This window comes from Corvus cornix, chromosome 3 (genome assembly GCF_000738735.6).
Source record: "Corvus cornix cornix isolate S_Up_H32 chromosome 3, ASM73873v5, whole genome shotgun sequence".
In the NCBI taxonomy this organism is placed as follows: domain Eukaryota; kingdom Metazoa; phylum Chordata; class Aves; order Passeriformes; family Corvidae; genus Corvus; species Corvus cornix.
Window position 1 is genome coordinate 109,391,339 of NC_047056.1, and position 15,299 is coordinate 109,406,637.

At 42.9% G+C, this 15,299-nt stretch overlaps 1 protein-coding gene across 2 annotated transcripts in view; it reads left to right on the plus strand.

The window, feature by feature from the left end:
• Positions 1-15,299, plus strand: part of ADGRF5 (adhesion G protein-coupled receptor F5) — a 49,286-nt gene that overhangs the window by 16,671 nt on the left and 17,316 nt on the right. For both annotated transcript variants that reach the window (XM_019282232.3, XM_019282231.3), the window contains exons 2-9: positions 5,957-6,108; positions 7,440-7,567; positions 9,692-9,752; positions 10,320-10,490; positions 11,800-11,979; positions 13,029-13,156; positions 13,602-13,660; positions 14,326-14,468. In XM_019282232.3, coding sequence (XP_019137777.1) covers positions 7,466-7,567; positions 9,692-9,752; positions 10,320-10,490; positions 11,800-11,979; positions 13,029-13,156; positions 13,602-13,660; positions 14,326-14,468 — 844 coding nt within the window. In that variant the 5' untranslated portion in view covers positions 5,957-6,108; positions 7,440-7,465. The remainder of the gene's footprint in view (positions 1-5,956; positions 6,109-7,439; positions 7,568-9,691; positions 9,753-10,319; positions 10,491-11,799; positions 11,980-13,028; positions 13,157-13,601; positions 13,661-14,325; positions 14,469-15,299) is intronic.

A 15,299-nucleotide genomic window follows, 5' to 3' on the forward strand; every position in this document is an offset into this window, starting at 1 on the left:
CTGCAAAGGTCCAGAAAGGAATTCCTAAACTGTCTGAGGTAGAATCACAGACTGGAAAAGAACTCTAATATCATCAAGTCCAACCATTAACCCTACACTGCCAATCCACCACTAAACCATGTCCCTCAAGTCCACATGTACGCATCTTCTTAATACCTCCAGGGATGGTGATTCCAACACTGGCCAGGGCAGTCTCTTCCAGTGCTTGACCACCCCTTCCTTGAAGAAATTTTTCTAAATAGCCAATCTAAACATCCTGTGGTGCAATTTGAGGCAATTTCCTCTTGTTCTGTTCTTTGTTCCCTGGGAGAAGAGCCAGACCCCCACCTGGTTGTCAGGTTCACCCTCCTGTCAGGGAGTTGTAGAGGATGAGAAGGTCCTCCCTGAGCCTCCTTCTCTCCAGGCTGAGCCCCCCCAGCTCCCTCAGCTGCTCCTCATCAGAGTTGTGCTCCAGACCCTTCTCCATCTCTGTTGTCCTTCTCTGGACATGCTCCAGCATCTCAGTGTCCTTCCTGTCATGAGGGACCCCAAACTGAACACAAGATTTTTGATGTCTCACCAGTGGCAAGCACAGGGAGACAATCACTGCCCTGGGCAGTCCAAACACAGCTCTGAGAACACAGATCCCTGCCCTTGCACATCTCCTCTGAATCTCTTTGAATTCATTAATTGCACAAACTGAAGAAGTGCAGAGATACACAGGTAATTGGAAGAGATCAGCAAACAATCTACCTGTCACGCCATTGCCACAAACTCACATGGAGGCAGAATCAAAGGCTCTCTTCCATGTCAGCAATTTATAGCCCGTTCTTAAAAACTTCAACTGAAGGGAACTTTGCAGCCACCCTGGGTAGACTAATTTAGTGCTTCTAAACATTACAATTACATATTTTCCATAATCACCAGCATATTTATCTTTGCTTCAGATTGTGTGACTTCACAACATCCTTCAGCCAGCTGTCACTGTGAACATCCCTTACAGTCCTTTTTCAAGGGACAAACTGTTATTGAGTCCATACCTGAGTCTTGTCCTATCTAATCTGAAAAACCTTCAGCCTGTTCACAAGATTATTGCTCTTGTCATTGAGGTCATACAATGCTCTTGTCTTAGCATTCCCATGGCTCTCGTTTGGATGCTCTCCAATACAGCAACATCCGGACAGAGCGCTCCAGCCAAAACATCAACAGCATCACAGAGTGCACTTTTGTTACCTCCCAGGTCTTAAATTAAAAATATTTGTTAAAAAAACTAATAATGATATTTCAACATCGTTACAATGAGTGAATTTAGGTAGCAATTTCTTAGGACTCCCTCCAGAGTTTTTTTCTGCAAGACTGAGATGGGCAAAACTCTCTAAAGTCATGTGATAGAGATAATAAATGAAACCCCAAGCATTGCCAGATTCACCCCAAAAACATTTATCTCAAAGTAATCTACCTGTTAACTCCAATATGCTTGGGATTCACTCTGTCCTCACATGTTAAAAAAAACACAGCTTTGGGTGTCTGAACACACAAAATTCAGACTCAAGAATAGCACATGATGCAAGAACCCACAGTGTTGCATCCAGTTTCTGAGAGATTCTGGCATCTTTTTCTGCATTTGGATACAATTGACAGTGGGGTTTGATTACACAAACTGAGAAGATTCATTTCTAGAGATGAGACTGAAATGTGAACATTCAGGACTGGAATGAGGATGGGTGAGTCAAGAAAGCTTGCAACACCTTCATTTCTAAGATGTTTCCACATTTGCTTTCACTTTAAACAGTATCTCCCAGGGTGCAGCTATGAGGGAACCTTACCCTGGTCTATCTTTCATGACAGATGAAATGTGTTCATCACACATTTCCAGTGAATTACAGGACCCATGTAGCTCTACCTTGTTCTGGATGAGTGCTCCTGGTTCAGAGCAGGTGTCCTCTAACACACCTCTCGCTTGCTTTCCTGAGCCTGTGAAGGCTAACTGCAGACTCAAATGCTTAAATAAAAAATGTTCTGGGGTTGAAACTTTAAATCTTTAGAATCCAGGAAGTTCACAGTTTCTGGTGACATGACAGTACATGATGAATGAGTACAGGAAAAAACATCAGGATGATCAGGACATCGCCTGTGCTCACATACCAAGTTGATTACATACCTAATGCTCTGGCATTGTATAATTTTCACATTCTCCTGCAAAGTAAACCAAAATTTATCATACCTTTAGGCTGCAGTTTGGTGATATGCCTTGAGCAGAAACCCTCTTTTAAGAAAGCCTTGCTGACATTCTTTCCCCTTCTCACACCCCAGGGTGCTCTTTCTTAGAATTTTTGAAAAACACAACAAAACCTCTCCCACAAAAAAAAAAAAAAAAAAAAAAAAAAAAAAGAGGGGGTTTGGGAAAAGAGAGTTTAACACAGACCAGTTTTCCAGTCAAGGGCTGGCAATGTGGAAAGTGTAGTTGCACCACAGGTAACTCACCCTAAGCCAATTCTGCCTTCACTTCAGCACAGCCTTTGCACTGGCACTACTGTTCATCCAAACCTGCAAGCAGTCAGCCAAGGGAGCAACTTTGGGAGAAAATGATCAGCTTTTTCTGTAGGGATAGACCATGGACTTGTGTTGAACAGCTTGCCAGGGCAGAAAGGAAGAGGTCCTCCTTGTCCTTATGCTCCTGCCATGTCTGCCAACCCCTGTTCCCTCTCCCTTCCCTGCCTGGGGCCACTTACCTGCTCTTCCCCTTGCTCTGGCCCTGTCACTGACGGGGACCTTCTCTAAGATGATCAGATTCGCTCAGATGAAAGCAAGCTGGACACTTTATTGCTGGTTTAGTTTTCTATAGGGACAGGCAGTTAAACTGACCGGAAGGCACCAGCACAAAGCCATCAATAAAACCAGTCTGCAGAGAGAGAGGTGGTGGCATTAAGTGCTGTAGATGTAGGCTTGGCCTTCTGCTTCTTCAGGTTCCTGAACCAGCTTGGGTAAGCAATAAATCAGACCAATGCCAGCACAACAGTGAAGACAAAAACATGCTGTAAGGGCAAAGAGGGCATCAGTCATGCCAATTTAATCACCTTAAAACTGCTGCAAAAGGCTGAGGTCTGACTCACCACATTGCAAGGAGCAGCAGGCAACCAGGTTTGCAGAAAAGGGAACAGACCTATCTCCTGAATTAATCAGTGTTTAAAAAATAATCCCCCACAACATGAGCTTAATCTCAGGGTTTTCCACACAGCTCAGTGAGTCACTGTCTCACACACTGTTGTGGAAACAAATTCCATTGATAAACCAACTGTTACCAAACACTGTAGGGACAAGGGTTCCACTGTTACCTGGACAGATTTCCACTATTTGTCCAGTGTGTTCTTGGCTCCAGATTTTGTTCAAGGTAGAAATATAACACATCAGAATTTCCCCTGGTTTCTGGGAATTCCAGTAGCCATCAGAACTGCAGGTCTGCATCTCTGTGCAGCTTCTCCAAGGGCCTACATGTGTCTCCATAGAGCCTTGCAGGCCCCTCACAGTAAACGTGCTGCCAGCTCAGGTTGGAAGATTTTGGGGGCTTCCCCCTTAATAGTTAAGTCAAAGTCCACAGACATTTTGCCATAGCTACAAAACATGATTTTGCAGCTTTCAGTCCTCAACACCCTCTTTTGTTAGAACAAAGAAGGTGAGTAACAGCAGTGGAACAAGTTAATCCACTAATCTGCAGATAAGACACTGAAGAACTCAGATCAGTGCAGGGGGAAATAATGAGTACAACCTGATGAATGGTATCAGGAAATATCTCCTCTTAAAATGCCTTGTGGGTTTTCTGCGGTGGTATATCTGCCCAGCCTCACACTTGAAATTTGAGTGCAGGCTCTAGAGGCAACTTCTTTTCTGGGCAGTAATAACTTGTTCAACTAATTATAAAAATTCCCGTGGTTTAATTTCTCTTTGAGAGAGTAGCCTGGGCTGTGGTAGAAAGCAGATGATGTTTAAGATGAATCCAATTAGAAGATCTCTTTGAACCACCTGAGAAGGTAAATCATATTATATCTCTGGGTGTTGTCTTTATTTTCTAAAACGTGTGATGATGACTATTGTGCTGGGTGGATTTACAAGAGAAGGTGTAATTATTTTGCAACATTCGTGAAAAAGAGAAGCTTAGAGAAAATTTAAAAAGAAGGTCATGTATCTCACCTATGTCCTGGGTTAAAATGAGACTTTGCTATTTACCTCTAGGAATCCTCTGCATTTTAGAATTAACTTTGAACAATATTTTCCAACCTGAATGCGGTGGGGAACCAGCATTTGATAGCAAATCTGGACTTCTTTAGCTCTCTGGGGCTTTTTAAGTTGAAGATACTTATTGCTTCCCAGGAGACATCTTGTATGAGAAATGAGGAATGTGTCTACATATGTGCTTTGCCCACTGAAGGCAGACAAATACTTGAGAATTTGCTTGCTAAAAAGTTTACAGCAATGCTTTATTCATTGGGAAATTAAATGAATGAGGGGAACAGCCACATCACTTGAGAAGAACATTTAATACTTTTCCCCATTTGCAATTCATTTGTTGATTTTCTGGCTTTCTAGATACTGGCTTGGGATGTTTTAGAGCTTTAAATAGCTACCAAAGCCTGAGTAGCAGCCCAGCTCTCACTGACATGAGTTGTCCTCTATATGTTGTCTTACATGTACAATTAACAGGGTGTTTGCTGTCAGCTACATAAAGTCACACAAAAGATATGTTTGAAAATAGGGGCTGACCCACAACATTTGAATATGAAAGCAAGTTTGGGAGCAGGGCAAAAGATAAATGCAAAACTGTACCAGATGTTGTTTACCCTCATCATAATTTTTGTTTAATGACCTTTTTGCCTTTCTATTATCTGTTTCAACAACCTGTTACCAGTGTAATACAAACTCTTTGTGTAGATTAAGTTTTTTTTACCATATGCTGTGAGAATATGCTGAATATACAAAGCTACCAAAAGCCTTTGTTTTGTTAGTGCTTCAATTATTAAGTCATGTCACTATCTCAAGGACATGTGTCACATCTTAAAATATTTCCCTCTTGATCCACTTTGATCAGTCGTGATCTTGGGATCAGCCAGATCCATGGAATTCTTGAGTTTGTTACAAGTGGATGGTATCTTCAAAATAGCAAAATAGTCTCTTTTGTAGAATTCTGGATATAGTGACAGACACACCCAGGAAACTGAAAAAAATTTCCCCACATTTTTTTCCCCCCCAATTCTGTTAGCCATTCATTGATTGGATTAAAAAAAACAAACTGTAGCACTCTTTTATTTTAATAGATTTAGGAGTGGGGTGGGAAGATACTCTGAATCACTGTGATGTTCTTTCTGGTTATTTCTGTATAGAAGTATAAGAGCAGCTATACCATGTTAGCTCAGATGTCTAGATAAAAGAGTTTTCTCTCCCTTTTCTTTTCTTTCTTTGTTTATTTTATTTTGTTTTGGTTTACTTTTGGTTTTTTTTGTTTTGCTTATGTTGGGTTGGAATGGGTTTTTCATTTTGGTTTTGGTTTTTTCCTTCCATTGCTATCCTAAAATGTCTTAAAATTAATTTTCCTTCTTTAACTGCATCTCAGAATTCAGCTGACATTTTCTTCAGACCCCATTTCTGAGTGGTAGTAGTCAGTTCAGAGTCCAACACAGAACACATAATGTCATGATGATTTCTTTCTACCTTACACTTATCAGTGCTGAATTTTGTGATCAGGTCACTTAGTCTCCTATGACCCCAATGCAGATCTTCACAGACAGGCTTCGCTTTTGTTAGTCTCAATCATGTAAAGTTTTCCATGGTGTTGCTACACTGATCACTGCCTTTTCCACATTGCTTGAGAACAGAGGGTAAGGTACAAGCTTACACCTCATTCCTGCAGAGCTCTGGTGATGGCATCTCTGTACTGGAAAAGAAAATAATTTATGCCTACTTTTGCTTCCTATCTTTTAACCAGGTGAGTATCCAGGTGAAGTCCCATTCCAGATGGATCTCTGTAAGAACCACATCTGGTGAGAAAAGTCACAAATCCCTGCTGGGCACCCACCTTGGTGACATCGAGTACATGCGTGGCTATAAACACATTGCCATCCTCTTCCAATTCACGAGGTGAGACCTCAGATCATGTTCCTATTGTCATTTTCTGTCATGGGCTCCTCTGAGCAGTAAAGTGCCAGCAAAGCCCCAGCCCACTTGGGAGCACCAGCTCTGATAAATAATGGTTGCAATAGGCAGCCACTGATCTCAGGAGGTGCTGATTTTTCTGTTTTCCCCTAGTGACTCACTGCCTTGCAAAACTTGAGTTTGGATGAACAGCCTTTTCAGTGCAGAAAGATTGTAATTTTACAAGAGTTCATGATTTTAATCAGGCTGGTGTTAGCCACTCAGGCACTGTTCAGTACTATGCTTACAGTCTTTCCTCAATGCTGAAAATGATTTTTCACAACCTGCTTGGGTTCTGCCTTTTTCTGTAGCTCTCTAACAGTTGTTAATTCTGGAGCTAGGAAACTGATTTGTTAGGAATAACCAGAAAGTGCATATTCATAGCAAAATATATATCTTTTATGTATTCTTCACCTCCTTTTCTCTATTCCCTTTGTTTGCATAAATGTCTTATAAGGGCTCATGAGTGTTTTACCTCTCCCTTTATGTTTCATCATCCAATCTACTGCATGACTAAATTAGCTCAGGTATTAATGATGTAGGAAATGTTACTGGGGTGGGCAGGTGGGGGTATGTGTGTCCCCGTGTGTGTGTGTGTGATTTCAGGCACCACATTATATTCTTGTGTGTCATCTTAGATTCTTGTTCACTAATTTGGTAACTTCAGTGCAATTAAGGGAGAAGTGCTCTAAAACCTCAAGATAACACAGATTATTTCCAGGAAATACCACTCCATTGTGTCCATTTAGCCAAGGGGTAAAAAACACACAGAAATCTGTAGCTGAGCCCATGGTGATGCTACAACCCTCTCCAGAGTGGGATACAGCTGGTAGCAGAGTCCTCTCTGCTGCAACAGGACAGCCCCTCACTTGCAGCAACATTCCTAACTGTTCCCTCATCTCCTGGCTGTGCATTTCCCAAGTACCACTGAGAGGGATATTTGAAGAGCCAAAGTCAACTTTTCTCATGGCAGATTTGCACCATTTCCTTTGTCCCTGTTAGGAGTCTGCTTAGGATTCTGCTTTCTCCAAGCAATTTCTTTCTCCTATTTTGAGTAGGTACAGCTGACATAAGAAAAACGAGAGATGGTGGAAACAGTCTGATGGCAGTGCAGAGGAATAGTTACAGGCCTTGTTCTAAGGCCTGTCTTGCATGGACTGAACAGGCAGAGTTGCTGAAGAAGGCAGAACACACTGTTTTTGTGGAGTGGGCTGGTATTTCCTACTGCATGAGTCAGATGAAAATTCCCTGGTCCTTTTGCTTCATTGTCTTTTCAGGCTGTACAGCAAAGTCACCGGGCAAAATGTCATCCCCAACCAATACAGGTCTCCACTGCCTGTTCCTGCTGGTCTCAGCCTGCTGCCAGACACCACAGGGCTCAAACTTCTATCCATTCCCATATGTAGTGAGTATCCAGCCCCCCTGGCTTTCAGTGACTCTCTGCTTGTAGCACCCTGATGCTCTCCTTTACATCCACAAAACCTCGGAAGAAGTCAGAATAAGACCAGGGGGAATCTGAACCCACAGTGTGTAAAAGAAATGGAGAATTCCAGGAACTGGGCTCTTCTTGTTTCCCAGTCTTAAAGCCTCTCCAGAAGGCACTGAACAAAACACATCTGGTTTCTCACCTGTGTTGGTCTGCAAGGGATTTCAGTTGCTATCTCTGGAGCTAAGTCTGCATAACAGTTATGTGGGCACTGTTCCTGGATGGAATTCACCCATCCTATGAGAAAAGAACCAAATATATCTAGAAGTGAAGTGTTTGCAGGTAGGCGACAGGACTGTCCCAACAGTAGGACAAGAGCACATGACCAAAACACCACTCCTGAGTGATTTGTGTTTAGATGTTGCTCATGAACTGAGATTTTACTTCAGTTTCCCACATTTTCAATAATCCTCACAGATCCCTTTTGTTTCACCATTAGTGTGAATTATGGAAAGCCATCTTGTGCTTCATCCTGCACATGGGTTTGTTATTTCTGCACAAATAGTCCCTAACAAAAAAGACAAAAGAGGAACAGAGAAACCAAGGGTCTGACCAAATGGAAGTAAATACAATCTGGTAGAGAAAACTAGTCTACAAATCTACCACTCTTGGTCATCACAATTACTATTAGACCAGAAAACACTTCGTTTGTCTTCTCCATCGTGAGCAAATTGAGAACCTCCTTCTTTGAGAAAGCTGAAAAAAAGGAAAGGAAAGGAAATGTGAAGAGGAAGGTGGGAACTCCTTAAGCTCTTTCAACCATTATCCCCTGTCTTGGCAAACCAAAATATGTCTGGTTGCAGCAGCCTCACCTGCGCTTCAGCAGGTGTCTAACAGTGGCCAAATATCTTGTTTGATTTTTTTTTTCAAGCTGTCTCCATCTCAGCACTTAGGAGTTTTCATGAAAAAAGCAACACCTCTTTTTTTAGCACCATTGATCATGGGACAGCCTGCAGATGAGTCATTACTTAACAGTGTGAAATATGTGAACTATTTAGCAACCTAGCAATCCCCTGCAGTTGTTTGGGAGAATAATTGAAAAAGGAAATCACTGAGTCCAAACCTGGAGGAAGACATGGGTCACAGTGCACTTTCTGTAACTCTTGCAGCCAACCTCTAACACGAAGGTAACATCCCAGCAGCAAAAAGTGCCAGCACGCCTTGGGATCCTCACCCCAGCACAGCTGCAATAGAAACCCAGCTCTAATCACACACCAGATGGTTCCTTTATGTAAAGAGATGACTTAAGAGTTGCCAAGCTATTCACCTTTTCTGTAAATAAAGGTTTCAGTAGGAACCAAGAAACTGGCAAAACTGCAAATTTCCTGCCTGCGTCTTTGCTTGTTCTTTAGCCTTTCTTGCTAACGGTGGTGCCAGTGTATTTTTAGGGCACAATTAAAAAAAGATAAGATGGTCTGAATCTCACTTGGCTGCAGCCTGTGTAAACCCAGTCATAGTGAAATGGTGCCACCCCTGCCCTGGTCAACTGTGTGTTACTGATGGCCCCAAAATAGCTGACCTGTCAACTGAGCTGGAGCCAAGGCTTTTCAATCCCCTTTCTTCTCCTGCTCAGGCTGGCTCAGCTGCTGCAGAGGTGGGAGCTCAGAGCAAAGAGGAAAGCAAAGGGTGATCAGAGTCCAGTTTCTGGATTCAAAGGCTGAGTGGCCACGTTTCCCAAGCAGTTCACAAGGCTGGCCCAGGACTAAGTGCACTGTGTAAGCCCACTAGAGGCCTTGAGGCTCAGACACGAAAATCCTCCTAAGCTGGAACAGTTGGCTTGCAGAGATATGCAAAGAGGCATCTGCAAACTCAGTACATCCCTCAGCTGGTGCTTAACCCTTCCCTTCTTGGAAGATAGAAACTTTCTGTTTAAAGAGGAAGTTGGGGTGGGAGGTTGGAGAGGTGAGGCCAATATTAGTGGGAAAAAATTACCTATGTCAGTATTTTCTTCACTAATTTCTTTTGCCAACGACAAGAGCTAAAGTTTCACCTTGTTGACCTCACAGAGCTTCACCCTCTTTTTTTTTTTTTTTTTCCCCACAGATTGACAGCATACTAGAACAGGAAAGCTTCCACCCAGAGATGCAAAGACAGAAGCGAAACAGTATGTACACAAATGCACGGTAACAGAGCAGGCTTCTGTAAGCCAAGGGTGAAATCACTGTTAGGGACAGCATCTCTTGATGTACTGAACTGGGAACATCAAGGACAAGATGTGGTTGTGGTCTAACCCCAGCTAAGCACCACAGTGCCACTCACTCACTCTCCCTCAGTGCGATGGGGAACAGAATCAGAAGGATAAAGTGAGAAAACTCATGGAATGAGATAAAAACAAGATAATCCTATATGGCTCAGTCTGTGGTTGGCAACCCATGTACTTACTGACTCTACAGAGAAAAGGGATGAGACAGCATTCTATGAACATACTATGCCATTTGTATCAGCTTCCTATTGCTCTGACACCAAAGAAATCTGGCTTTTGTCAGACAAGCAGCAGATAAAACAGAGGCAGAATGTCTACTGAGTGGGAAACAAGGAGATTCCCTAAGAAGAATGCCACACTCAGCTACCATTAAATAGCAACGAAGACCCCAAATGCTAAACTGGAGGCCATCAATTTGTGATTTACCCTCAAACACAGCTTTGCAGTCTCATTCTATTTCTCTTTCAGTGCTTATTCTTGACCTCCCCCTTCCGGAGTACACTGTTGACATTGAAGTAAGCCTGAAGGATTCATCTTATCTGGACCCAATCAAAGACTATTTCAAAAACGTCAGTCTTACAGTTCCAGTTAATATTTCAAATGCACAAACGACAGTTTCAAACATCAGCATTACAACAGGTGTGTTGGTTATTGATTTGTATATTCTGGATAATGTGGGGTTTTGTCAGTATTTGATGTCTCCCACTCTTACCACCCATCACACTTAGGAATCAGCAAAACTGAACCATCTCTGCTGCCTGCTGAAAGATCCAGCAAGGCTGAAGCTGTAGCACACAACAGCATATTTATCTGTCTCTCACCACTCTTCTTTATATAATGTTGGCATTAGGAATAGCTTTGGATGCTTTTCTTTTCCTAAGGAAGGGACAAAGCCGGAGGAAGCCTGAGCCAAAGGATTTTGCTCCAGTTTGGCTAACAAGCAGTCTGAGTTACTTTCAAGTTCCAGGAAGCTGTGACAGCAGTTATCAGACTGTTTACTTCCCTCCTCCTGTATCTGGAACGTAAATGGCTGTAAGAGGCTGTACTCTGACCCTGACAGAGACAGGCTGCATGCAAGAGAGCTCACTTAACCTATTCTTACAGGGCAAGATATCAGACAGGTTTTATTACAGGAGTTGTGGTTGTGCAACATCACATCTGAGTAATACAGCGGAGGATATACAAACATACCAGGCATTTACAACAGCAGAGGAGATTTGATACCTTCTTATCACTGACCCATAAAGCAGAGAAAGGAAGTGTTCAACAGTTCCCAAAACAACATGCAAACGGATTTTCATGGGCCTTCGGGCTCACGTGTAATGTGTGAAAATCAGTTTGTTAATATCTTACTTTTCTAATAACACATTTAGAGCAGAAAAAGTTACAGTGATATGTTTTGTTGGTTTGTTTTTTGGGTTTTGGTGGTTTTTTTGGTTGGTTTCTGTTTTTTCAGTGCTTTAAAGCACTTTGTAATGATGATACCTTCCCTCACACAGCATCTGTTGGGACACAGAACAAAACAACACCTCACTAGCCACTGGGACTCTGAATGATCTTGCTCTTACAATCTTTAAAAGCCTATACACTTCCTTTCAGCTCAGGTGGCATAAAAACATCCAGTCTGAAAAGTGTTATGGGACCCTGGCCAGTATGCCAGGTAAATTTTTGGGATCAGACTTCACATCTCCATCCAATTACTTAAAAATAATTGATTGGACTTATCCTTGTACCAGTCTGGTTCCCATTTCTGGTTTGTCTCTTACAATTAGCAGAGTAAAATTTGCAAGGTGTCAGATCACCATTTTAGCACCATTCAAGTGAACTCACAAGAAGGGCAACATTTCGAGATCCCTGTCATGAAGACATAGAAAGGTATATATTTATCTTGCAATAGCTATGCCTCATTTACCATTCTCATGGCATTTCTCTGGCTGTCCGACTCCAGTCTGCCTGCCCAGTGGTGAGAATAACAGCTGCTGTTTCTGTGAAAATGGATATGCCTGGCCGAGCACAGTGTGCAGTGATGTGATGCCCTGCCCTTCTCTGAGCCTGGAACCGGCCCTGCCCTGTGGCTACACACAGAAAATGCCTTTCTATGGACCTTACTGTGAGCCCCAGACTGAAGGTGAGGAGACACAGGGCAGAACTTAAATCACTGTGCAGCCCATATACTGGTTAGATGTCAGAATAGTGATAAAAGGTGTGATAAAAGAGCACATCAGGTATCGCGCTCCGGGTTTGCGGTGCTGGATGGTGACAAGCCGCGACCTTCTGAAAACGTCTCCAAGGCAAAGCCGCTCAGCAGGACCAGCACACACTCACACACGTGTACACACACTCATGTGTACACACACACACACGTGTGTACACACACACTCACACGTGTACACACACACTCACACGGATAGCTCCTTAAAATGGGTTGATGACAAAGAGACAGGAAGGGTCTTCGTATGGGGTTCCACGGGAGGAGTTTAGTACAGCCACACACCTGAAGGGTTCCAGAGACGAAAACAAAGAACAGGAGAGGGTCCAGGTTTAAGTATGGGAGTGGAGGGAGCATGAGGGACCAATGGTCTGAGGGCACAGGGGTGGTACACAGGCGGGACTAGGGAACGGGAGCCAGTAGGGAAACTCTGAGAGAGTGGCGAGGGGCAAGGGCCAATGGGGGGAACAGGGAGTGGAGAACCTTCTAGGGCAGGGACATTTAAGGTACAAAGGCATAGGGAGGCCAACAGAAGCAGAACTGGGCTACATTAACATAACAGAACAGAGCATCCTGGGGGAAGCCTCTTTTGTCACCCTAACCTGGGGAGGATCTTTTGGTACTAGGGACTGTCCCACCAGTGGACTCTCTTTGTCCCTTGTACCACAGGCCCACCAGCCACCACAGTCAGGACTGAGCCAGGTACCACATCACCTGTGAATATAGAAGGTTGGCAGAGATGGTCTAAAGCTCTTCTCCTTGCAATATGGGCCCACCTTGACCCAAACACTTGCAGATATTTAGATGCATTTGGAGCCCCAGCTCCTGGAGTCACTTCCATGCCTCTTTGGGACTTTCAGCTTTTGCTGAACAAAAAAAGTTTCATCTCATCAGATTTGCAACAGATTTTCACCTCATAAGCATTGTTTTTGATTATTTTCCATTTATTTTTATGTCTTTCCTTACAGACTCATGTGGTATGGGAGAGCCCATTGTAATGAATATGTCAGTCAGACTCGACACAGAGTTCCAGGATGATCTCAAGGATTCTTCTTCTGTGTTATACCAAAAATATAAAGGGGACCTTGAAAAAGCGGTAATGACTTTAGTTTTTCATCTCTGAAGGTAGAGAGCCCCCTAAGAAGTACGGTGTTTACCCCAAGTGCCTAGGATATAGGGTGGCCTGTCAGTGTCTCTGTGGGGAGCTGGGAAGTGGGAGCTACAAAGTGGGCCAAAGCTGACTCCATTGAAGGCAACAGCAATATTCCCATTCTTTTTAATACACTGGGAAGTATTTAGGGATCTTTTGTATCTAAAGCACCAAAAAAATCTTATTATTGGTCCTATCTTAAATCCATGTGAGTACACATGAATGAAACCATGAACAGAAATTTATTCCATGACACCAGGAGAGCACCAGGCCTGTTGTATCAGATATGCTACATGTCCTTACTCACATCAGGAATGGAGCGTTTCCTATTTTAAGCATACTGCAGTAATACACAGAGAACTTACACCATGTCACATGTCTTTGTTTACAGTTTAATGCCAGCTACAGATGTTTACCAGGCTTTGTATCAGCAACAGTGATGGGTTTCAGGTAAGTAAATAATTTCATTTTTTCCTGGAAGACACAAATACTTCTGTCCAGTCTCAAGGAGACACGAATCAGCAAAGGCTACATTCAGTCTGGCTAGAACCCACTCCCAGTATACACACACTGAATAACAGAATAATCCCTGCAAAGCAAAGCCTAGATATGACCATGGAAATGGGATTGTGGGTAGAATTCATCACTGTGCAAAAGTCCAAGAAACATAATCATTCTCCATCTGGATCAAAGCCTTTTATGGAAAGGACTGAGCTCCACCCAAAGGGAAAAGGATGCAAATAAACCTAACATCATTTCCTAGGCCATGAGGAAGGTGAATTAGTACATTGACTCTGGATACAGCCTTGGATAAAAGAGACATTGCTGCTGTCCACACATACTTAAATGCAGCTGTAATTTAGGTTTTCTAAGGAAAGTTTACTAGAAATTAACCTCAGATGAGGAAGATGTCACGTAAAGGTGTTCCTTCTTAGAGAAGAGCTGTAGCACAACTTTCTTGTATACCAGAGCAAGTCTTGAGTCCTGAGAGGCGCCTCCACAGGGCGTGAGGCCTTCCCAGCCATGCAAGATGGGTCACCACTTGACCCATAGAAAACCGCTAATAAATAAGGACATCTAATTCTGGTGCTTCTCTCATTCTTGTATCCATTTAGCCCTGGAAGTGTTTTTGTGAACTATGTAGTAAGAACAGGAGCAGCAAGCTTCACTCAGGTTGGAGATTCCAACAGAGTTGTACCACAGTTTCTGGATTCATCGTACCAGCTAAACCCATCTACCTTCACAAGAGTAATAACTAGTAAGTTTAAAGTTCTCAGTATTTACCTTCAAACTTTACTTTAGTATTTTTAGCCTGAATCATGTAGCTGCCCTATGTTGTTGATGATTTTGTATTGGACTTTCAAGAAACATTTATTTCTTAGCTGTTTCATTTTATTCTGTGTCTCCAAAGCTTAGCACCTTCATGAGAGGACCATGCATGCATATCTCCCATGAAAACCCAAAGCCTTCCAGCTACTCCACTGATCAGTCATTGGTTGGACTTGGTGATCTCAGGGGTCTGTCTTTTCCAGCCTAAACAATTCTAAATGATCCCTGATGTGGTCTGTCCAGAGAAGAGAGATTGAACACCCTTAATTCATCTCCAGAACTGAGACAGCTCTAAGAATGTCAGGCTGCCAGCACTTCCTACTCTTTAAAGCAAAACATAAAACTCTTGCAGTTTACATTACAACACATTCCCCTTGGTTTCCCCAGCACATTTTCCATGCTGCTGCTGGACAGTGTGTTACAATTCAGTTGCCTGATCAAGTGCCCTGGAGGTGCTGTGCTCTCAGTGCACTGAGTGCTGTACTGTCTGTCTCAGAGGATTACTTCAACCTGGTTTCCTCTCCTCCCAGTTTATCCAATTAGAAAGTAGTCGTGGTGATAATAATATTTCTAGCTCTCTGCATAAAACATTCTGGAATCTTTAGCTGAGAAAGATACTAAAAGAATATGTTGAGGGAAAATCCCATGGCGTGTATCAGAGGTGGTGTCCTGTAACTGATGCTGGGTGCATGTTAGTTGTGAAGCACCTGGGACCCCTATAAGAGGAAAGAGACCATAAAGATGTGAGCTGAAGTGACAC